This window comes from Leptodactylus fuscus, chromosome 2 (assembly GCF_031893055.1).
Source record: "Leptodactylus fuscus isolate aLepFus1 chromosome 2, aLepFus1.hap2, whole genome shotgun sequence".
In the NCBI taxonomy this organism is placed as follows: Eukaryota; Metazoa; Chordata; class Amphibia; order Anura; family Leptodactylidae; genus Leptodactylus; species Leptodactylus fuscus.
The window spans coordinates 18,372,430-18,395,489 of NC_134266.1; the positions used below are offsets into that span (position 1 = coordinate 18,372,430).

At 45.8% G+C, this 23,060-nt stretch overlaps 1 protein-coding gene across 1 annotated transcript; it reads left to right on the forward strand.

The window, feature by feature from the left end:
* Nucleotides 1–4,430: 4,430 nt before the first annotated feature.
* Nucleotides 4,431–21,296, forward strand: GABPA (GA binding protein transcription factor subunit alpha). Its single transcript, XM_075263490.1, has 10 exons — nucleotides 4,431–4,565; nucleotides 6,558–6,658; nucleotides 8,643–8,787; nucleotides 11,202–11,286; nucleotides 11,740–11,982; nucleotides 12,808–13,002; nucleotides 15,034–15,090; nucleotides 16,116–16,259; nucleotides 16,917–17,109; nucleotides 18,275–21,296. The coding sequence occupies exons 2-10, from the start codon at nucleotides 6,582–6,584 to the stop codon at nucleotides 18,501–18,503; spliced, it is 1,368 nt and encodes a 455-aa protein (XP_075119591.1). The 5' UTR covers nucleotides 4,431–4,565; nucleotides 6,558–6,581; the 3' UTR covers nucleotides 18,504–21,296.
* The last annotated feature ends 1,764 nt before the right edge of the window (nucleotides 21,297–23,060 follow it).

Here is a 23,060-nt window from a genome sequence, read left to right on the forward strand (position 1 = left end):
AGCGGGAACTAATTCCTTTCTTTTTAAAGTGTTTTTATTGAGCAAAAGTAGAAAAAAAATCTTTGTACATTTGTAAATGTATTGAGGCACAGGCTTGGGTCAGTTTTGGCACCAATATCCTTCCACTGTCAGAAGGACAAGAATTTATAGCCCAGAGTCATTGCCCCCAATAGTACGAGTACTGTCGGAAGGGGGACGGGGGCGTTCCTTACGGTCCAGTGATGACTCCGAACTAAATGGCTCGCCCCTTCTGACAGTGGAGGGCTATAGGTGCCAGGACCGATATTTCTGTGCCCATGCTGGCAAAACTGACTGCACTGAATTCAGCGCGCTGTCCACTTTCTCACGGTATATAATACTACCGATGTACCAGTATGCTTGTGTGACCGGCGCTCTATTAGCTTCTATGGGGCTGCCGGAGTGCAGTCCTGAAAGCTACATAGAAGTGAATGGAGTGCAGGTCATACAAGCGCATTGCTGCTTTATTCACACAGAGGATTAAGGGGACTTTTAGGCCCTCGTTCTGATCTTAGTAGTTAGACCCCCGGTGATCTGACACTTGTCCCCTACCTTGTGGTTATCGGATAGGTGTTTGCAGGGCCGCCATCAGGAATTTTGGGGCCCCATACAGCCTAAGTGTCTGCCCCCCCCCCCGCCGCCGCCATTTTAAAACTACCTTATTTTGCGTCATACCAATTCTGTATTACATTTCCCTTTATTTAGCAGCATTACAAGGCTTCATCAGATTCTATTTGCAGGTATAATCTGCTACGTGTGAAAGCGCCTATAGAGAGCCTACGCCATCTATAAGAGCTTTCCTAATAAATCCTCAGGGCTTATTCACATTGCGTTTTTGGCCTCCCTTGCCGGGATACGTTGGTAACCAGTCAGAATCAGTTGTCAACTTATCCCTGCACGAAGAACTGGCCATTAAAAAAAAGGGGGGCCTGCAGTTCTCCGTGCAGGGATAAGTGGGGAGCTGATTGTGACTGGTTACCAACGTATCCCGGCAAGGGAGGCCAAAAACGCAATGTGATTACTCCTTTAAAGTGAAAGTCCCACCCCCAAACAGGCTGCTATGCTAGTAACATAGCAGCCTACATCATTATTATTCTCCAGCTAAAAACTTATATATTATATATTATTACCCCAGTTCCCTCTCCGCAGTGCCGCACACCCGATGCCCCAACAATCCCCCCCCCCCGTCCACCTTTTAACATCTTTCCACTGCCCCCTGTACCCATACCTCCCAACTTTTGAAGAACCAAAAGAGGGACAAAATGTGCGGCGCGCTTTGCGCGCCGTGGCAAGTTTAGCCCCACCCACTGTTATGTTGACTCCACCCATTCTCATTAATTTTTCATGTGCCCGCACACAGTATAATCCTCCTACAGTCACCGGTAAATTATATGTCCCCCCTCTATTTCTCCGCCAGCTTCATATACACCCTTCATCTGCCCCCAGTTTCATGTCTCCCACCCAATCTCTGCCCCCAGATTCATGTCCGCCCATCCATTTCTGCCCCCAGTTTCATGTCCCCCCCCTCCATCTTTGCCCCCAGTTTCATGTCCCCTCCATCTCTGTCCTGTTTCATGTCCCCCATCTCTACCCCCAGATTCATGCCCTCCATCTCTGCCCTCATATTCATGTCCCCTCCATCTCTGCCCCCATATTCATGTCCCCTCCATCTCTGCTCCTCGCTTCGCTGCTGCCGGCTACTGTAGACGCGATGTGATCACATCGCGTCTAGAAGCCAGTAGCAGCGGCGGCGGCGAAGCGAGGAGCTGACACAGGTCAGCTCCTCGCTTCAGCCGCATATGTGTCAGCGAGAGAGGCACGCAGCGGCGAAGCGAGGAGCTGACCTGTGTCAGCTCCTTGCTTCAGCTGCGTATGTCTTCAACTCAGATCTGCGTCCTCTGGATGCAGATCTGAGTTGAAATAGGACATACACAATGACTGCTACGGGTGCCAGGGGGCCGGCACACGGTGGCGGGCCAAAACCGGGCCCCCCCCCATTTTTCAATTTGGCCGGGCCCCTGACGCCAGTACCAGTAGTACTGGCCTATCGGCGGCCCTGGGTGTTTGTATTGACATCACCCCTTGAAGGCATTTATCCCAGGAATCGATTTTTTTTTGGTACAGAGAAGTGCGGCATTTCTCAGCCAGTCCTCATATAATGTCCTGCCTGTGCGGGTCACGTCCATACATACCTCATATGTGCAAATGACGGCTGTAGCTAGATCACATGGCAGGGACAGGATGCAATAGCAGTAGGAGTGACACATATCAGGGACTCCTACCTGCTGTGCTATAGGGTAGGTTCACCCAGTGGCTTTTACACAAGATTTTGATTTGGTCTCCAAAAACTGGCCTACGTGTGTGATGACCCTCATTCAATGGGGTAAAGAGCAGGAGGCCATGTGTCACAGTTTCATGTGTGGAAATGAGCAAGTAGGAGGAGGCCTCTTCTGTGCGCATGGTCACCGCTTCCCACTGAAAACTATAAGCGGCAGATTAGGACTAGTGTGCACTCCTATAGATAGATACAGTGCCTTGCGAAAGTATTCGGCCCCCTTGAACTTTTCAACCTTTTGCCACATTTCAGGCTTCAAACATAAAGATATCAAACGTAGAGAAAACGCTGTATTTTCTGTCGCAGAAAAAAACTGCATGTGCGTGCATTTTTCATCACGTTTTCAGTTTTGTGCCGTGGAGTTTTCTGTTGAATTTTCATCACGTTTTTGCTCGAGTTTCTCACGTGCAATAAAGGTAATTGAAAGGCTATGTGGACAATCCTAAGGAATTATGGTCCTCTGCTATTTAGGCCGGGGCCCCATAAGCCAGAAGCGCCACGATTTGGCCGCGGCAAAAACGCTGCGGGGAAAATCGCGGCGTTTTTCAGACTTGCAAAGTGGATGGATCCCATGCCCACTTTACGGAAAAAAATTACAGCACAGACACGCTGCTATTTCCAGGTTTTGAAGATTGCAGCTTGGCAATTATATCTACGGAAACGCCGGTGGCTTTCCCATAGATATAATTGTAACAGAAAGCCCGCGGAGGAAAACTCCATGAACTTTTGGATGAAAGCGCTGCGGGAAGCACTGCAATGCGTTCACGCCACGGGTGTTCCTGCAGCACTTTAGTGCGGCGGTTCCGGCCCATGGGGCCTTAGCCTCAACCAAGCAAAACAGTGAGTTTTTGTCTGTGGATTTTGAGTTGCTGCAAAACTTATCATGCTGCGTTTTTGCTGCAGTTTTCACACTTTCCACAGAAATCTATGGAGGGAATAATTCAGCGTTCCCGCAACTATAATTGACATGTTGCGTTTTTGAAAAACGCCGCTTTTCTGCAGCAGGTTTTTTTTTTCCAGAGTGTGGGACTATTGGACACAATTGCATTCACTATGCTGATACTGTAAAACGCAGCTTTTTTCTTTCCACAGCACCCAAAAACGCTGCGTTTCCGCCCAGTGGGGTCTTAGGCTAAGGCCCATAAGCGCTGTATCCGCAGCACTAAAGCGCTGTGGGAAGAACCGCTGCGTGATCGCATTGCGGTTCTTTCCGCAGCGCTTGTAAGAGAAAGTTCACAGAGTTTTCCTCCGTGGACTTTCTCTTAACATTATATGTACGGGAAAGCCGCCAGCGTTTCCGTAGATATAATTGACATGCTGCGATTTGCAAAGCCGCAACGGTCACGCTGTCCGTGTCCACACTGCATTTTTTTCCCGCAACATGGGCATTGGATTTGCACGAATCCCATCATCCCCTTTGCCTGCACTGTACAACGCTGCGATTTTTCCCACAGCGTCTCCGTTGCGGGCAAATCGCAGTGTTTTCGGCCTGTGGGGCCCCGGCCTTAAAAAGTTTTTTTTTTAGTAGCACTTTGTCCTATTAAATAAAAGAAGGAAAAAAAAAAGAAAAGTGAAAAACAGACCAATTTTTCCTCCTCTATAATAAAACCAACATAACAATAAAGCCCTGTGTGTCACCGAAAAAGACGCAGGCATTAGTTGAATAATCCAAATGATAAAATGTGACGGCCCTCAAAACCGCACCCCGAAAATTTGGTCCTGAACCAGAAATTGTCCCGGTACTGAAGTGGTTAAAATAAAGAAGAAAACAAGAAAAAAAAAATAGAAACAGCCTAATATTAAGTGACTATCCCTGACCGGCCCTGAAGTGGTTAATACACCTTATACGTCACCTGCCGTGATACACTACAACTCCCAGCATGCTTCACTGCCCCTATAATGGAGTCGTAGTGTCACCACACCCAGCCTGCTGGAGGTCGCTAAACTCCCCGACCTAAGCCTGGTCACGTGACGTGATAGCCCGCCCTCTTGGACACGCCCACGTCCCGCCCCCTAATAGCGGCTCCTCAAAGCTAAGGTCAGGCGGAAGTGCGTCACTCCACTTCCGGCAGTGTCGAACCAGTCCCTCGCCTTTTCCGCCCGGGCTGTGTTTTGTTTCCGTTGGCCGCGCTGCGTGTTGACGCCACGGTTCATTTCCGTGACTGGAGGTGGGAAAGCCGGGAAAAAAAAGAGCGCAAAGAAAAAGAGGCGGGTAAGTGTGAATGGGAGACGTCTGTGGCGGCCGAGGCCTGCTATTAACCCTATCGGTGCTGGCGGGATGGATTAGTAGGTGTGTGGTGTGTATGTCACGTGCGGTGGCTCTGACTGTGGGACTACAAGGCTCAGCACTGCCTAGCGGTAGGATTTGCTTATTGTATGAGCCTGGTGGAGTTGTGTGTCCTGGATGCATCGCTACTACTACTCCTAACATCCATAGAAGTGTCCTCTGCTGTGCGTCACCTCTATATATTAGGGCGTCATTATTACACCCCCAGCAGAGCGGCGACCTAATATTGTCGTATTCGCTATGTTATACCGGTCATGGGAGTGATGGTCGAAATCGTGACCAAGCGTTGCAGTAACTCACTGGTGTGTATTGTGGTTTGTATCCATTGTGCGTAAAGAGAAGTTTTGGGTGTCGGTGTGACATGTGGGAAAATAAGGGGGGGGGGGCTGTCCAGGACTTGCATCTGATTGTGGGGTCTGACGTGTGAGACCTCCACCGATCAGCTATTGGAAGAGGCTGCGGCGCCCTCAAGGACTGGCCCCTCTTCCCTGTACTGATGATGTCACAGTCACCAATCTCGAGGTACAAAAGCATCTTGGGCAGTGTCTGCTGAAAATCCACGGACACCTGACAGACTCCATTATAGACTGTGAGCTCCTTTGGACTCTGTAAGCGCTGTTTCAGCATTGTTCAGACAGTGAAGAGGTGACGCTAGTGTGAGCCCAGGATCAGTCCCATTCAAGTGAATGGGGCTGAGTGGCGATACCAAGCACAGTCACTACAATATGTACGGTGTTGTACTTGTTCAGTGCTGTGGCCTGTTTATCTAGAAGATCTCTAGGGGTCCTGGGTGTTGGACTCTCACTGATAACCTGTTGAAATCCCAGCACAGGGATCAACATATAAGTCTTGGAAAACTGCTTTAGGCTGGGGCCGCACGTGGCGTAGACGCTGCGATTTGGGGAAAAATTGAGGCGTTTTACTGTTAGGGTAAAGTGGATGGGTTCTAGCGAATCCCTTGCCCAATTTATGGTAAAAACAGCACTGCAGACACGGCACCATTTCCAAAACCGGCGCAGTTTTGGAAATCACAGCGTGTCAATTCTACCTATGGAATCGCTGACGGTCTCCCCATAAGTATAATCGAAACCGTTCACAGAGGAAACCTCTATGAAGTTTCTATCTAAAGCACTGCTGCAAGAGCTGCGATGTGTTGCCTCTGTTGTTTTTCCCGCAGCAATTTCTTCCTGCATTCTGTTGTGCCTGACTTGTCAAAATTTCCCCTCCCCTCTCCCCATGAAAAACTGCGGAGTAAAGCAGCACTTTTCTCTCTGCATTTCTCATTCGGAAACCACATGGACCCCGTTATAGTCTATGGTTTCTGCAGGTTTCCCAAGGTCACCGCTTTGTATGTGGATTAGGTTTCCATTTGGTTGGTCCCCATGTGGACCTGAATGCAGGTGTGAAAGGGCCCTAATATAGATTTTTCATCGTGCAGCTGGAGTCGTGGCCAAAACCTTCGTGTAGCCCCAACCTTATGACTTGTCATCCATAATGGTGGCGCATCACGGGATCATGGCGCCTGGCTTTGCCTGCAGTATTGGCATTTTAGTCAGTGACCCCATAGGTTATTGCTAAGATTTGTGCAAATATTGAGAGACGGTTTAAGGTTGTCTGGGCTTATTTAATTTATTTATTTCGGCCTATACTCAAGATAGGTCATAAATATATGATCAACAGGGGGCCGACCCTGGGCCCAATGACCTGTGTGGGGCCTGTAAACTATATGGGGCCGTCCACTGTATAGCAGCCTGATGTGTTCACTGCAACTTGGCTACTACTGACTTCAATGGGAGCTTAGCTGCAACGGTGCAAGGTCTGAGGTTTGCTGGCGGCTTGGTGCTGTTCTAATGGTTAAAATAACTTGAGCTAGATTTTAATTTTAAATAACCTTTACCCTTTTCTTTGATCTTGCAGGATTGAACCTCATAAAATTCAGCCATGACAAAGAGGGAGGCTGAGGAACTGATAGAGATAGAAATCGATGGAACGGAAAAAGCAGAATGTACAGAAGAAAGGTGAGTACGGTGTGCTCAGAAGTCCGAATATTATTGTGTTAGTAGTTGGTCTTCCATCCAGCAATGCTGCCGCCACCTAAGAGTGCCCTCAGTATCTAAAGTTGGCTTAAGAGGCTCCTACAATTTTATTAGCCATCTGCAGTATAACTTTTTAGCTCACGGTTATTCAACAAAACTCCTGCACACCCAGCTCCTCTGACTGTATATGTGTTGTCAAAGAAGGACGGCGAATAAACCGCTGCCAAGCACATCAATGGATGCCATATCTCCTGTGACAATAAGCATCAGCAGTTGAAATCCTCTATGTCTGGGCCTTCTTTCCCCTTGGCTTTACACGCTTTGGGGGAGAAGTCTAGAGGCTTTTATGTGGGCCACACTATAGAAGATAAATGCAAAACGTGCTTGGGGTGGTGTAAAACAACAAAAAAGAAGCGATACTCTCTTACCTCAGCAGTCACATGTTAGGTGTCGATGATGTCACTACTGTTATGTCACCAGTACCAGTCATGTGACCAGTGAGGCCACAGCAGTCACATTGAACGTCTGCACTAACAACCTAGACCATGAAGGAGATGGTGGACGCATTGCCTGCATCGAGACGAGCAATGGTAAATGAGAATCACTTCGCCTCCAGAGAGTTTTGTATTTGTACCGTTAAAACCCTCTTATCATGTTATTTCCATTGTAGATGGGCTTAAAGGGATTCAATCATTAAAAACCATTTTTTTTGTCCCTAGCACTTAGCAATAGCTTTAAGAAAGTCTATTCTTCTCCTACCTTTAGATGTCTTCTCTGCCCCGCCGTTCTGTAGAAATCCCGGTTTCCGTCTGTATGCAACGCCTCCATCTTCTTCAGCAACGGCCTCTCTGCACGTCTTCTTCCAGTGCTGGCTTCAAACTTCTAGGCACGACTGTGCATGCCCGCGGCCATTTTCTTGTGGCTGCTTACACCAACTTACTGTCTAAGCAGCCACAGGAAAATTGCCACGGGCATGTGCAGTCAGCTCTGCCCGAGGCCCAACAGCAGAGCCAACTGCGCATGCCTAGAAGTTTGAAGCCAGCGCCGGAAGAAGCCGTTCCAGGCGAAGATAAAGGAGTTGTTGGAGAGTTCCCTTGCAGCATTGGGGATGCCCCCAGTGCTGCGAGAGAACTCATTTACATACCGAAGAAAACCTGGATTTCTACCGAACGGCGGCGCGGAGAAGACATCTAAAGGTAGGAGAAGAAAAGTCTTTCTTAAGGCTATTGCTACATGCTAGGGACAAAAAAAATGTCATTTTAATGATTGAATCCTTTTAATGGCTCCCAAGTCTCAATCTTTAGGGATGGACTTAGAACAACCAAGCAGCTCTTCTCTACACTGGGAGCTACAGAAACAGCGTGGCTATGCATGGCAGGTTTTTTTTGTTGTTGTGCTGAAGCCATGTATCTCAGCTGTGCTGTTTCTGTAGCTCCTATTGTCCTGTATAAGGGGGTCACAGGACTGACCTAGATCTGCGCTGCTCACCTGTTCCTATAGATTTCAGCAGTAGGGCTTGGGCGGGGAGTGGTCATTAGTAGTGATTTACTGAGATGAGACAACCTTTAAGACGACTGCTCCGTGTACACGTGACAAAATCATGGCTGCAACACTACTTCATATATAGGGGGAAACGCAAGCATATCAAGTGTTTTGCAGTAGGTACATGGTCGCTTTATGTCTCTTCTCCTCCAGGCAGCAGATACAATTGTAACCATGGTTGGTGCTTGACTTCATGCTTCCAAAGTCACTTTCATGTTCCAGACGCACGTCCTTGCAGTTAGCTAACCCATTGTCATAGTCACTTGCCGGGTCACTTTGGTCGCCAGGATCCGGATATGGGGACATTTATGAATCTTGCGCAATCAACAAAGTTGCATTTCCTTATACATGTGTGTTATCCCTCCTGGCGCCTTATGTGTAAGGGTTTTTCATGTGTATTTTTTTCCTTATGCTTACATTTCAGCATCATAGAGCAGACCTATACCACTGCAGAGTTTGTCAGCCAGTCTATTGACATAAATGAGCCCATTGGAAATCTAAAGAAGCTGCTAGAGCCCCGACTTCAGTGCTCGCTCGATGCCCATGAAATTTGTTTACAAGACATCCAGGTATGAGTGTGTGTATACTGTATGTAATATATGTATTTAGTTTGTTAGGTAGGGTATATATTGTGTAATCAGCTAAAAGGACTAACATAATGTTGTAATAAAGAGGGTAGCGCTGCAAAACTTGCAGTCAGTGACTAAAGCCATTTAATCGCTTAAAGGGGTCATCCCATGAAAAGCATCCTATCTATACTGCTAGTTTATGTGGATTTAAGACTTCTCCTAAATACATTGCTTTATCAAAACTGCTTTCTTTGGCCGCTATCTTAATTTATTCGCTTCATTGTTGACACTGCGTTTCTATGGCCATGGGGCTTATCTGCTCAGTTCCCAAGTAACATAGCTGCCTGCTCTCAGGGTGGGAGGGAGGGACTACCAAGCAACGGAGCATCTCATATAGGGGAGGGGGGAGGTGAGAGCTCCGGGATTACTGTTCTATCTTCAGCTTTTCCACTTATCAGCCGGTTTAATTGAATTTGGCTGATAAGGGCTGAGATAAGGAGTCCGTTACCTCTGTATGTAATGCAAACTGACTCAAATCCAACTCTGCTACATCAGTTTCCACATCAGCGTCATACTGTGGTAATGCATTTACAACCAATCCCTCATTACTGACTGCAAACATAGCAGAGCAACTGAAACCCTGCCCACCAATGTGCCGAGAAATCCAGGAAGTGAAGAGAGCACGAAGGCTGCAGAACAAGAGTTATGGGAATACCCCTTTAAGGAATATTTTTGGGTAGAATTTAGGATCTTGTAGTTCTATTCCGCTATTGGAAGTGCATAAATAGTTCCGTACATAATTCAACCATAACGTATTATCGCAGCAATTTTATTCTTTACAGAGGATCTGTCACTTTGTCTAACATACCTAGCCGTGTTCTCGCTGCTCCGCTGTTTGTATAATGTGTTCCTTTTCTCCTCTAGCCCCCTCTTTTAGCTAGACTATGTCCCCCAGTCATTTCTGTGCAATGTATGTAAATACACAGTTAATCTGCCACTGGGCACCCTTTAGGGAGCAGAGTCTGTCGGAGCTGTGACACCGCCCATACAATGCACAGTGGTGTCAGCACTGTTGCCTCTAGCATTATCTCTTCAGTTTTCCAAGAAGAGTGATCTCAAGAGATCACTGAGCTCCAACACTGCAAGGTATTGAATTGGCAACGTAAGGGTAAGTTCACACAGGCCGTCTCAGGTTCCGGACCGAAAAACAGGTAGCTGCGACTGAATGCCCAGTGCACTGCACCAGCATCCAGTTGCGCACTCTGCTCCGGATTAGGCCCAATGAATGTCACTACTTTTTCTGGGAGCTGGCTCCTGGAAAAAAAAAACCTGACCGCCTCCCATTGATTTCAATGAGGCTGTCTTTTTGGTCAGGATTTTGAGGTGGATACGGCCTCAAAATCCTGACCAAAAAAACTGTGTGAAGTTACCCTAAGAGCCCTGATGGAAACTCCGCCCCAAGGAGAAGAACCGGGTTGCTGCTCAATTTGGGTTTAAAGGGATTGTCCTATCCCCAGTCTGCCTGCTATCTCTTCCTCTCACTCCCTGTACTTTTCAGCAAACTGATGGGTGGGCCTTGCCTGTGGGATGGACAGGATGAAGTACCTTGTAAAGACATTGTCTTCATCATGAGAGATTATTTACAGTTACTAGAAATCTAGTATAAATACACAGGTTTGGAGAGAAAAAAAAAAAAACTTGCATGCTGCTAGGACGGACAGTGGGCTCCCGCTAATCTCAACATACAGAGATAGCAGGCACTGAGTAAGCCCTCTGTCCAGCCCTGACCTGATTGCTGGGACCTAAGGGTAAGAGATAATGGCTCTGAGAGGAGACTCAATTCCAAGAACTCAGCCCCCCTCTTCTCCAGAGAGCAGTGAGTCACGTCAACCATCCTGAGATAAGTAAGAAGAAAACAGGCCGGGGACCTAGGAAACCTTGTGTAAGGAATGCGGAACAACAATCTCACATGACAGGTAAATAAAGCAGCGTTTCTAAAGCAATGTATTTAGGAAAACTCTTGAATTTACATAAGATAGCAGTTTAGATGGATTCTTCAGATGAGAATACCGCTTGAACTGTGTATCTGTATACAGCAGGGGGGGGCTATACCTAGTTAATGGTGGGGGCTAAAGGAGAAAAAAAAACATTCTAGAATTTGGGGAGCAGCAAGAAAATAGACGTAGTGACAGATCCTCCGTAACATAACCTTAAGGGTTTACTCCCATCTTGGCGTTTACGGCTGTATCCATAATATATACCCTACGTTTCTGCAACCTGCTTCTGTCTCAAGAATGGGGCAGTAGTCGCAGCTTCAGGTGATTGTAAGAGGTATCTTTCCTGCTAAACACATGACGCTTTTTTTTTTAATTTTATGCTAATGTGAATTTGCTTTCAATTCCTTTCTAAAACAGCTGGACCCAGAGCGAAGTTTATTCGACCAAGGAGTGAAAACCGATGGATCAGTGCAACTGAGTGTGCAGGTTATTTCACAGCAAGGTTGGTAGCACGTTCTGGGTGGTCCTCTAGTTATAAATCTGTACATACAATCCAGGGGTACCTGTGATTGGTCCTTAGCGGTCACATGTGTCTGATGAGACCCCAGAATATAACAATAGCCGTTTCCGTTAGAATGTATTCAGTCCAAATGAAATTACAGCTGGAACTTTGCTAATATTGCAATAAGTGAAAATCCTGCAGTTTTACCTATAGGTTTAATAACCAAAAACTCAGTGGAAAATAAAGTAGCGTTTTTTTGTTTTTTTTTTGCTGGGCCTTAGCCTTATATTACATCCCCTTCCCATGAGACCATACCCTGAACATTGCAGAGAGCAGCCCCTCTTCTGTTCCTGCAGATAGTCCTTGCTGTATAAATGTAATTTTATGCATTTTAGTATGTGCTTTATATTGTGTTTTATTCCCCCCCCCCCCCCTTCCCATTATGTTGAATAGGTCTGGAGCCAAAGCTGAATATACTTGAGATTGTAAAACCTGTAGAGACCGTAGAAGTGGTGATCGACCCAGACGCTCATCATGGAGCAGTGGAAGCCCAACTGGTGGAAGAGGCCCAGGTGATAACTCTAGACGACACCAAACATGTCACCATCTCTGACGAAACCTCCGAACAAGTGACCCGGTGGGCCGCAGCATTAGAAGGGTACAGAAAAGAGCAGGAGCGCCTGGGCATACCATATGGTGAGGAAAGTCAAGTGTTTGCTAGGAAAATTTTTAATTTCTGACTAATCATGGCTTGTGCAAAAAATTGCCTACTGATTTCACATCTGGTGTAGCATATATATATACAGTGTGTGTGTATATATATATATATATATATATATATATATATATATATATATATATGTACACCCCGTCCCCCCCCATATATACTCGCGTATAAGCAAATCCGAATATAACCCAAGGCCCCTAATTTTAACACAAAAAAGTGGGAAAACTTATTGATTTGAGTATAAGCCTGGGGTGGGGATGCAGCAGCTACTGGAAAATTAAAATAGATACCAATAAAATTACATGAACTGCGCGGGTTACTGATGTGAGAGACATGAAGGTAATTATTAAACATTATCAAGGCAGTTTATTTGTACCCCCATGTGTCCGACATATCAGTAACTCTTATATGGGGCACACAGGGGTTAATGTGAGGGACATGATGGGGTTAACTGCTATTAATGTGAGGCACATGGGGTTACTGAAACTAAATTAATCACCCCAAATATCTGACATTACTAGGCAGAGTAACCCCAGCAGGTACCTGTGTGTTTTACTTTCACTTTACTGTATGAGCTCTCCTGGATGCAGACACAGGAGCAGGGACCTATGAAGGGGGCGTGTCCTATACCATTACTGTAGCACCCACTGAAGCACACGCCCCCTTCACTTAATTTATGCAGGTCCTTGCAGTCCTGTGCTGCCTGACTCGCGTATAAGCCGAGGGGGGGCTTTATCAGCATAAAAAGTCATCTTGTATTCGAGTACATACGGTACTTCTATTTGTATTTCCAGATCCGCTGCAGTGGTCCACAGACCAAGTGCTACACTGGGTGTTATGGGTGATGAAGGAGTTTGGTATGACCGATATCAATGTGAACGCCCTCAGTATTCCCGGAAGAGAGCTTTGTCAAATCAGTCAAGAAGATTTCTTTCAGAGGGTCCCCAGAGGAGAGATTTTATGGAGTCATCTAGAGCTGCTCAGGAAATGTAAGAAAAACATTGGAATATGTGCAAGAAAAATTTCTAGATGTTCAGTGTTTTGTTTTTGTTTTTTTTTTTAAGCTATGGGCTTTCCAGAGGGGGATTCTATGGTCTGGAACACACATAGGAGCCCTAATAGAAGTATCTGACACCTTGGTCACTTACCATCCTCCTAGTACATCCAGTACACAGTCTCTTTGCCAGGTTGATGATACCTGTGCGTACGTTGGCTGGTTTTACCAATGTATCTCTAATTCAAGTGCTAAAGATGTAGAGGGCATATATTGGATGGGAGTGTGTGCAGGCTGCTCCTATTGACACTCCGCTGCAGTCTTCCAGAACCACAACCCTATACAGTGGATGGGGCTACAGTTACTTATATAGCACATGCATCATGTCCACTGGAACAGCTGATCTGGGCAGGGTCCAGGTGTCGGCCCCCCCACAGATTGCATACTCATTTCCTATTCTGTATGGGAGAGTTTTCTCCTTGTGCTCTGTGACCCGGTAGAGGTCATTGTGTAGATGAGGGGAAGATGTAAAATAATCCATTCTGACTGGTGGAATCCATGTCTTCTCTACTCAATAGCTGTGATCAGCAGTGTGCTGTAAATCAGGTGGCTGCTGCAAAGAAATCTCCTACAGCATTTTATACGGCCTAGTGGACAAAGTCAGAACTGCACGATTTTTAGAAATATTCTGATCAATAATGTGATCATTAGGGTTGAGCGATTGGGATCGGAAAAGATCAGATTCCGATCGTCGATCGAGTAAATTTCACGTTCGTGATTGGAATTCCGATCCCGATCTTTTTAGGCAGGTTAGAGGTTGTTTCCCACAATGCTTTGCTACTGGCCAAGCATTGTGGGAAGAGCTAACAATGTTAGGAATGAATGGATGCCACCAGCACACAGCTTGTGCCGGCGTCCGGCCGCTTAACCCCTTGCGCGACGGCTGCGTCCATTCGTTCCTACGGCATAGCAGGGAGGAAACAGAAGAGTAGATGGTATCTACTCTTCTGTTTCCTCTCTGCTGTGCCGTATCCTCGACTCTGCTACATCTGCATTATTGTATATTACCTTGTCTATCTACTCTTCTTCTTCGTCCCTGCTTTACTGTATACTCATCAGTTCTGCTACATCTGAGATGTGACAGAGCTGAGTATACGATAAAGCAGGGACAAAGCAGAGGAGTCAATAGACAAGTCCACTTATCTGCACACATCCACTGTCGCTCCCCGTTCTTCTCGGTCCGTGCGCGTCCCTAGCTCCCAGGTTAGTGTTACAGACCTAGGAAGAAGGCGGGTCTTGTGCCTTAGGAGACTGTAGGTGGGTACCGGGAGGGGAGATGTGAGTGATGCACTCACGTCTCCCCGCCCTGTACCCTCCCACACTCTCCTAAGCCACAACAAGCCCCGCCTACTCCCAGCATCAGTAACACTAGCCTGGGAGGCAGGGGCAATACGGTGCTCTGCAGGCATGCAAAGTAGAAAGAAGAGGAGCAAGAGCAGCGTGGATCAGCATCAGCAGCGCTTCTGTGCAAGTAAGTGGAGGTAGCCGGGGGATTTTTTAATCACTACACAGCGTGGAGTCTAAAAATTAAAGCGTTCAATTTTTAGACTCCATGCTGTCTAGAGAATAGGATCTTCGATCCGATCTTCGATTATTAAAAAAAAAATCCCATTGACTTGCATTGGGATTGGGATCGAATGGGAAATGATCGGAAATCGGATTTTAAAAACGATCCTGAAATCTCCAGATCAGCTCAACCTTAGTGATAATCTAAAAATTAAAACGCCAGTGCTACCATTGTGAGAATATCTAGAATTACACAACGCTGGGATAAAAAAAAAAAACCCTGTTCTTTGTATTCTATGGCTTTGTGATGGGTCACAGGATTTTTGCTGCTGTTCCTCATGGATCACTTACTGGGGGCAGGCTTACAGTTTTGGCAAATCCTATTACCGTAATCCTTGCTGTTTCTTTTCTTGCTTCACCGATAAGATTGTTGCTTTATTACAATGTTCTTTCCCTGTAGATGTACTGGCGAGCCAAGAGCATGGAGGAGAAATCGCAACAGTAACCATCGATCAACGTAAGTTGTGTAGATGACATGTAATATAGAACTAAAGGGATCCTATAATTCAGAAGACATTTTTTTTCTAAGTACCACATCGGAATAGCCTTAAGAAAGGCTATTCTTCTCATAGCTTTCGTTGTCTTCTCCGCGCCGCCGTTCGCCTGCAATCCCGGTTCTTGTCGGTATGTAAATTAGCTCTCTCGCAGCACTGGGGGCGTCCCCAATGCTGCAAGAGAACTCTCTCCAGCGCCGCCTCCTTTTCTTCAGCCTCTTCTTCCAGTGGTGTCTTGTAACTTCTAAGGCCTCCGGCCTTGGGCAGAGCAGACTGCGCATGCCCATAGGCCACGAGAAAATGTCTGCTTGCATAGCATTGTAAGCGGCCATTTTCTCGGGGCCGGTGGGCATGCGCAGTCTGCTCTGCCCGAGGCCTACAAGTAAGAAGACACCGCCAGAAGAAGAGAATGAAGAGGCCGTTCCTGACAAAGATGGAGGCTGCGCTGGAGAGAGTTCTCTCACAGCATTGGGGCTGCCCCTAGTGCTGCGAGATGGCTGATTTAAATACAGACAAGAACCGGGATTGTAGGCGAACGGCAGCGCGGAGAAGACAACGAAAGGTAGGAGAAGAATAGCCTTTCTTAAGGCTATTCCGACGTGTTACTTAGAAAAAATGTCATTTGAATGATAGGATCCCTTTAAAGTGGTTGGGTGCGATTTTTATGGATGGCCTAACCTAAGATGGGCCTTAAATATCTGATGAGTTGATGGTTTGTAGCCAAGCCCCTGCACGTGGCAGCTGTTCATGGCTGTGTCCCATCCGTGTACTATACAGTGTACAGAGTCAGAAGTAGATCCAGTGAGTGGGCACAGTTACCGCAGCTGGCCTCCAGTTGAAGTTAGTGGGAAGAATCCTATGTAAGCTACAAAGGAGGAGACAGATGCAGTAATAAGCAGCCTGTCTTCTCCTCAGGGCCCCTGGCTGTGTCTGAGCAGCTCTCTGGTTTTGTATGTGACTTGTGACAAGTGTTCTTGTTTTCTTGCAGCTGTTCAGATAATCCCAGCGTCATTGGCGAATTCGACCCCCACAACTACCATAAAAGTTATAAACACACAGACCAAAGTAGCAAAAGTCCAGCGGGCGCCTCGTATATCTGGAGAAGACAGAAGTTCTCCCGGAAACAGAACAGGTATAGTCATTTCGTTGGTGGATCCTTCACGGTTACCGCAACGTTCACAGTTCTGCTTGTTACGACTTAGTCTGTTGGCAGCTGTTATTTCGGACACCCCATACACATAGTTGGCTCAGCCGAGCATGCAGGTGTCCTTACTGGTGGAAGGCACTTTAATGGTGGACTCTGGCAGCAGCTTATCTTATCAAAGAATAAAGAATTGAGGATTTTGAAATACAGTATGCCCAGTCCTTCTTTAACTTGATATTTGATGTCGGGGGCAGTCAGAACATCGCCATACAGATTTGATGAGTGAAATCTGTGGATTCCCCTAATGTTTGTGGCCACCTTAAAGGGGTTGTGCAGGATTTCAGACACATGACTGCTGCTTCTTCTCAGGAAGTGATACCATGTCCGTTGCTCACATAGCCATGCCACGTCTCCATTCCATTAAAATGAATTGGACTGAGCTGTAGCATGGCCATGTGACCAATGGATAGAAGGTCCCTTCCTGAGAATAAGACAGCAGCCATGTTTTCGAAGTCCTGCACAACCCCTTTAATTCTGCATGGAGTTGGAATGAGCATACGTAAGCTTGTCAGAGTAGTGACTGACTCCTCTGTATCTTGAGCTCGCACTGATGGGGTGAGATCATTTTATCAATTTGTCTTGCAGGTAACAATGGACAGATCCAGCTCTGGCAGTTCCTCTTGGAGCTTCTGACAGACAAGGATGCCAGGGACTGTATATCATGGGTGGGGGATGAAGGAGAATTTAAATTGAACCAGCCGGAGCTTGTAGCTCAGAAATGGGGGCAACGCAAGAATAAACCCACCATGAACTACGAGAAACTGAGCCGTGCACTTCGGTGAGTGGTGGTTTGTAGATTTGCAAAATGTATTTATTTATTTTTTATTTCTTGCAATTTTATCCATTGCAAATGTCAGGAACCAGGACATCAATGTTTGCAGTTGAATATATTGACAGTAAAATTTGCAGACTGTACATCGTGAGAAGTGATATTGACTACATAAAAGGGATTCTAACATTAAAATCAATTTTTTTGTCGATCACACGTAGGAATAGCCTTAAGAAAGGCTATTCGTCTGCTACCTTTAGATGTATTCTCCGCGCCGCCGTTCAGTAGAAATCCCAGTTTTCATCGGTATGCCAATGAGTTCTCTTGCAGCACTGGGGGCGTCCCCAATGCTGCGAGAGCAATCTGCAGCGCCGCTTCCTTCTTCAGGAGCACACTCTTCACGCGTCTTCTTCCGGAACTGGGTTCAAACTTGTAGGCCTCGGGCTGAGCCGACTGCGTATGCCCACAGGCCACAAGAAAATGCCTGCTTACTTACTGTGTAAGCGGCCATATTTCTTGTGGCCACGGGCATATGCAGTTGGCTCTGCCCGAGGCCTAGGAGTTTGAAGCCAGCGCCGGAAGAAGACGCATGAAGAGTCCGTTCCTGAAGAAGATGGAGGCAGCACTGCAGATTTCTCTTGTAGCATTGGGGACGCCCCCAGTGCTGTTTGAGTGCTGAGGACTGCCCCCAGTGCTGTGAGAGAACTCATTGGCATACCGACGAAAACCAGGATTTCTACCGAACTGCAGCGTGGAGAAGACATCTAAAGGTAGGAGACGAATAGCCTTCATAAGGCTATTCCTACGTGTGATTGACAAAAAAAAAAAATAGTTTAATGGTAGAATCCCTTTTAATTTCTATATTTCTCACCCTTCACCTTGTTAATGTGTGTTCTGTACATGCATTCTAAGGGGTTGGGGTTGTGCAGGACTTTGTAAACATGGCTGCTTTTTTCTCAGAAAGTGACGACCTGTCCCTTGATTACATGGCCGTGCTGCTACTCTGCCCCTTTCATTTTAATGGGATGCGGCAATCCATGTGACCAATGGACATGATGTCATTTTCTGCAAAGAAGAAAGCTGCCATGTTATCCTGGTTTGATACCAGCGTCTTATTTCTGCACATAGCGGTTAATATCAATTCTTATTTTTTTTTTCCTCCCTCTGCCACTAGATATTACTACGACGGGGATATGATCTGCAAAGTTCAAGGCAAAAGGTTTGTCTACAAGTTTGTTTGCGACCTGAAGACTTTAATTGGATACAGCGCGGCCGAGCTGAGCCGCCTGGTGTCCGAATGTGAGCAGAAGAAGATGGCCAAGCTGCAGTTACACGGAATAGGACAGCCCGTCACGGCCGTAGCCCTGGCCACAGCATCGCTGCAGTCAGACAAAGACAACTAAATACTTGGGGGGGGGGGGGGTCCAGCCGGCACACGAGGCCTTCTGCCACCACACAAGTTCCTCGTCTCCTAGAGCCCCAGACGCTTTTATTTTCAGACTGTACAGTGTTTGGCATGATTTTCTACAGAGGACTTTAATAAATTTGGAACTTGTTATTTTTGGTATTACAAGTTTCTTTGCAAGAGCCCTTATGGAAGGGAGCATGATATATTTTATATATTTTGAATATGAAGCGATGATTTACACTTTTTAGTAAGATTCCAGTCGTGTCCCTCATGGAGGGTCTAATATTATTATTATTATTCATCATCATTTCATTTAGAAGTATCCTTAACTGTTCCTTGGGTTTCTTATTTTTGTTTGTATTTTTTTATATAAATTAATCTGCTGATTTTCGTCATGTTGAGGATCCCCAAGTTGCTTTTTTTTTTTTTCTGCTTTAGTAACACTATATACAGTATGGGTTTCTTTAATATGTTCAAAGCTTTTATGCACAAAGTGTATCAGTCCACCGGCCTTATATGAAGGAAGAAGTTAGTCTTCGCTATGTGTTGTCTACAAGGAGGCTGCTGCTTCTTAGTGTCCCTCCAGGTATAAAATCATAAATGAATAGTACAGGTGAATAGAAGAAGCTTTGTAATGTGTCTTATCAAAGAAATCTGTTTCCTTTTCCTCTTATTAGGCCGAGTGATTTTTTTTTTTTTTTTTTTTTTTTACATAGAAGTCTATGGAAAAGGGAGGAGGACACTGATGGAGCGAGAGAACTCTTCTGACACCTGCTGTCTTTTAAGATAAGCCTAGCACAGCACTAAATGATGCAATAAGAGGCCCATCCCCTCTCCATAGGCTTCTTTTGAGGCTACAGATGGGGAGAAAGGTGGAGGTGGCGGTCTTATTTCTTCATACCACTGTGCAGTCTGTATCAGAAAAGTATGTGCGTATTTTCAAGCAGTGTTCTTCTCCCCTCTCCATAGACTTCTATAAAAAAAAAAAAAAAAAAAACTCCACCTGATAAGCGGAGAAAGAAATTGATTTCTTTAGTAAGTTGTATTACAAAGTTTCTTAAATTCACCCGTACTCTTCATTATATTGGGGTACACTTTAAAGTTGAACTCTAGAAATCAATTTATGGCAGGTAGTAAAGCTACTTGGCGAAACAATCTCATGAATTACAGAATTTAAAGGGGTTGTGCCAAGTTTATCACTTATACAGAGGATAGGCCGTAAGGGTGTGATCAGCGGGGACTTAGGGCCCCCATCGATCATGTATCATGTATGTTCCATGTATGAAGCTGCCATTGCTCCATTCAGGTGGGGATCTGGGGGACCCTAGACTCATAAGGAATTGGTGTCCCCCCTGGGTCGCAAGTTGCACTCTCTGATCGCATTGACATTTGGAGGATCTTTTTAATAACAACCCTAGAATACGGCTGCACACGCCTCGCCACAGCTACTTAGTTCTTAGTGTACCAGCAAGTCCCATAATGTATATCCCGGTCTGCTAGAACTGGACTTTATCCAGTATTGGGCACTTAAGGGAGCCATAATACACAAGTGTAAAGAAGACCTCCGAGGGAACCTCTTTCAGATTTCCTTCTCTGGAGCGTCTAGCGTATTTTCCCAGTTCTTTACACCCCAACGATTGATTTAGTAGGGGTTAGATGGGACTACTCAGGCATATCCAGTGCCGAGACTACTGCAGGGTGGTAGCCGTTAGGCTGAGGCGCCAAGTGGCATAACTGCCGCTGTTTGGCTATGGCGGAGAAAAAAAAGCGGCATTTTACAGTCACCGCTAAGTGGATGAGATTGTAGTGAATCCAGTCCCTGTTTTGCGGTAAAGAAACACTTGGCTATTTCCAAAACCGTTGCGGATTTGGAAATTGTAGCATGTCAATTATACCTATGTAAGAACTAGTGAATGCCACGTGGGCCCTCAGCCTTAAAGGGCTTCTCTGGGACTATAATATTGAGCTCCAATTGCTCTTTTCGGGTTACATCGGTCACATGACCATGCTGCCGCTCAGTCCCATTCAGTTCATGGGATTTAGCTGCTCTATACTTTACAGTGTAGTAAAGAGGCCACAGGAATCAATATTGTGTTCTTGGACAACCCCTTTAAGAAGAATGGTAGTTTTTGCTATACCAAAATGGTACAAATCCACCCAAAATCCACCCATTTTTATTTTGGCTTAGAGGTAGTCCTGAGTGGGGCCTCTATGTTGTCCGTATAGCTTGCAGATCAATACTTCTAAAACAACCTGTCCTAAGCGAATAGTTCACATTAATAGAAGAAACTTTGTAATATCTTATTAAAGAAATGTTTCCTTATCTGCTTATTAGGTTTTCCTCCTCCTTATCTTCACTCAGGCTGTTCTTTGTAGAGAATCTCTGTACTCTGCCTCACACACAGAAGTCTATGGAGAGGGGAGGAGGCGGCTGCCTGGATTCTGTGCGGTAGTAGAACTTGTCAATAGAGCGCTTTCATTCACAGTGTAGCAGAGGTGACATTATTTTTGTCTCTCTTCCTTTCCATAGTCTTCTATGTAATAGTAACACGGCCTGATAAGTAGAGATGGAAACTTAATTTCTGGAATAAAATCTATTCCAATGTTTCTTCTATGGACCTGTACTATCCAGTGATACATTGTGCTCAGGAAAGCCGTCACAGAACCTGCAGGGTGTGAATCCAGTCTCGGAGAAGGAAGTCAGTCCTGCCGCTCCTGCTCCATAGGCAGCCTATAGGTTATGTAGAAGTTGGGAACCGTTCTGATGTTTTGTAGCTTTTGAGGCATCCACCCTATTCTGTTCTTTTATATTAAAGGATTATGATTATTACACAGCCTTTTGTTCCTTGTTACGGGTTTTTTTCTTTCTGTATAAAATTACATTTTCGGGTATTAGGGCTCTGGCGAAATCCCATTCGGGATTAGTCGGCTGAATATATTACGGCATCGGTGTCCCCGTGACGTAGTTGTGGCCTGTGAATAGTTGCCACCTTTGCGTGAGTTTTGTAACGCATATGGATGGGTAAGACGACACAAATCTGCGCAAGGATGGAGGTAGGGGGTCTAAACTAATGGGAAAAATAAGTAGAAGACAAAGACGGGGAATATGAGGGGCTGCTAAAGGCAACTGCTTCACTTTTCTATTTTGACAGAAGTCCCCTGGTACATTTAGGGCTAGTGCACACGGGGGGGCAAAGAGGCTGATTTTGACAGCGGATTTCGCTTCAAAATCTGCCCCTTTACAATAGTGGTCTATGGAGACTGCTAGCAGAGAAAAAGAAGTGACTTGACCTCTCTTCAGGCATTTTCTGCCTGAAGAAAGCAGTAGAAGTGAATGGGAGGCAAAAACCGCGTGGTTTTTGCAAAAATACTACACGTTTTTTTCAGCTCATTCACTTTACAGGAGGGGAAAACAGCCTGGCTTTTTTTTTTTTTTTTTTTTTTAAAGCTGTTTTTTTAAAAAAAAAAAAAAAAAAAAAGCTCCAAAAAAAGCTTGGCAAGGTCCAAAAAAAAGCTTCCTAGTTAGGAAGCTTTTTTTTTTTCCCGGTGCCAAAATAAGCCACACATTATTTACGTGTGATCTAACCCTTCACACTGAGTAAACGCATGTGTATTTTTGCAAAATACATGTGTAAAAATAAGACTCCCATTGACTTCAATGACATTTTACAGGCGTATTTTTACACGTGTATTTTGCAAAAATACACACGTGTTTACTCAGTGTGAATGCACCCTTATATTGCTTTCTTGTGAAGTTATGTGCTCCGACTGGAGCGCTGACCTCTTCCTTCTCTCTGTTCCTCTGATGCACACAGGTATACAGGTCAGATTGTGGGAGTCAGAACCAGCTGTAATAGATTTGCACTGATAGTTTGACTTCTGATTCACACAGGGAGGGAGTTTATTAAGACTGGAGTTCTGTATGCCAGTCTTAATCCATTCCACCACCAGCACTAAGGCCCATGGCAAATGCCATCCGTGAATAGGCTGTGCTTCCACACTACTATTCATTCAATGGGGCTGAAAAATCAGTCAGGAATAGGAGCTGTAATACGTGGCCGTGGGCTGACAGAAATGAATGGGTCAGTGTGCTATACGGGAAAAACCCAGATAGCACACCAAACTACCGTGTTTCCCCGAAAATAGGTCATCCCCTGAAAATAAGGCATGAGGGGAGGTTTTTGTTTAATTGCCTAATATAAGGCACCCCCCGAAAATAAGACATCACCCAAAAACCATTGCAGCCTGCTGAACACTGTGCACGATGTTCTGTGTGCACAGGAAAGACAGCTGCTGCTTCTGTTGTGATACCGTAGGTTGTATCCACTGTCCCTGCTGCTGTAGGATGAGCTGGAAGATGCCGCTGTGCACATGCTGCGGGGAGTCGGCTCTCCCAGCTCATCCCACAGCAGCCAGAACAGTGGTATCACAGCAGCCGGCTTTTCTGTGCACATGGAACACAGCGCACAGCAATGAGCCGGCTGCAATGCCCACAAAGTGAGACTCCCTGGAAACTGCCGGCAGCCTCGCTAAGCCCCGCCCACCACTTCCG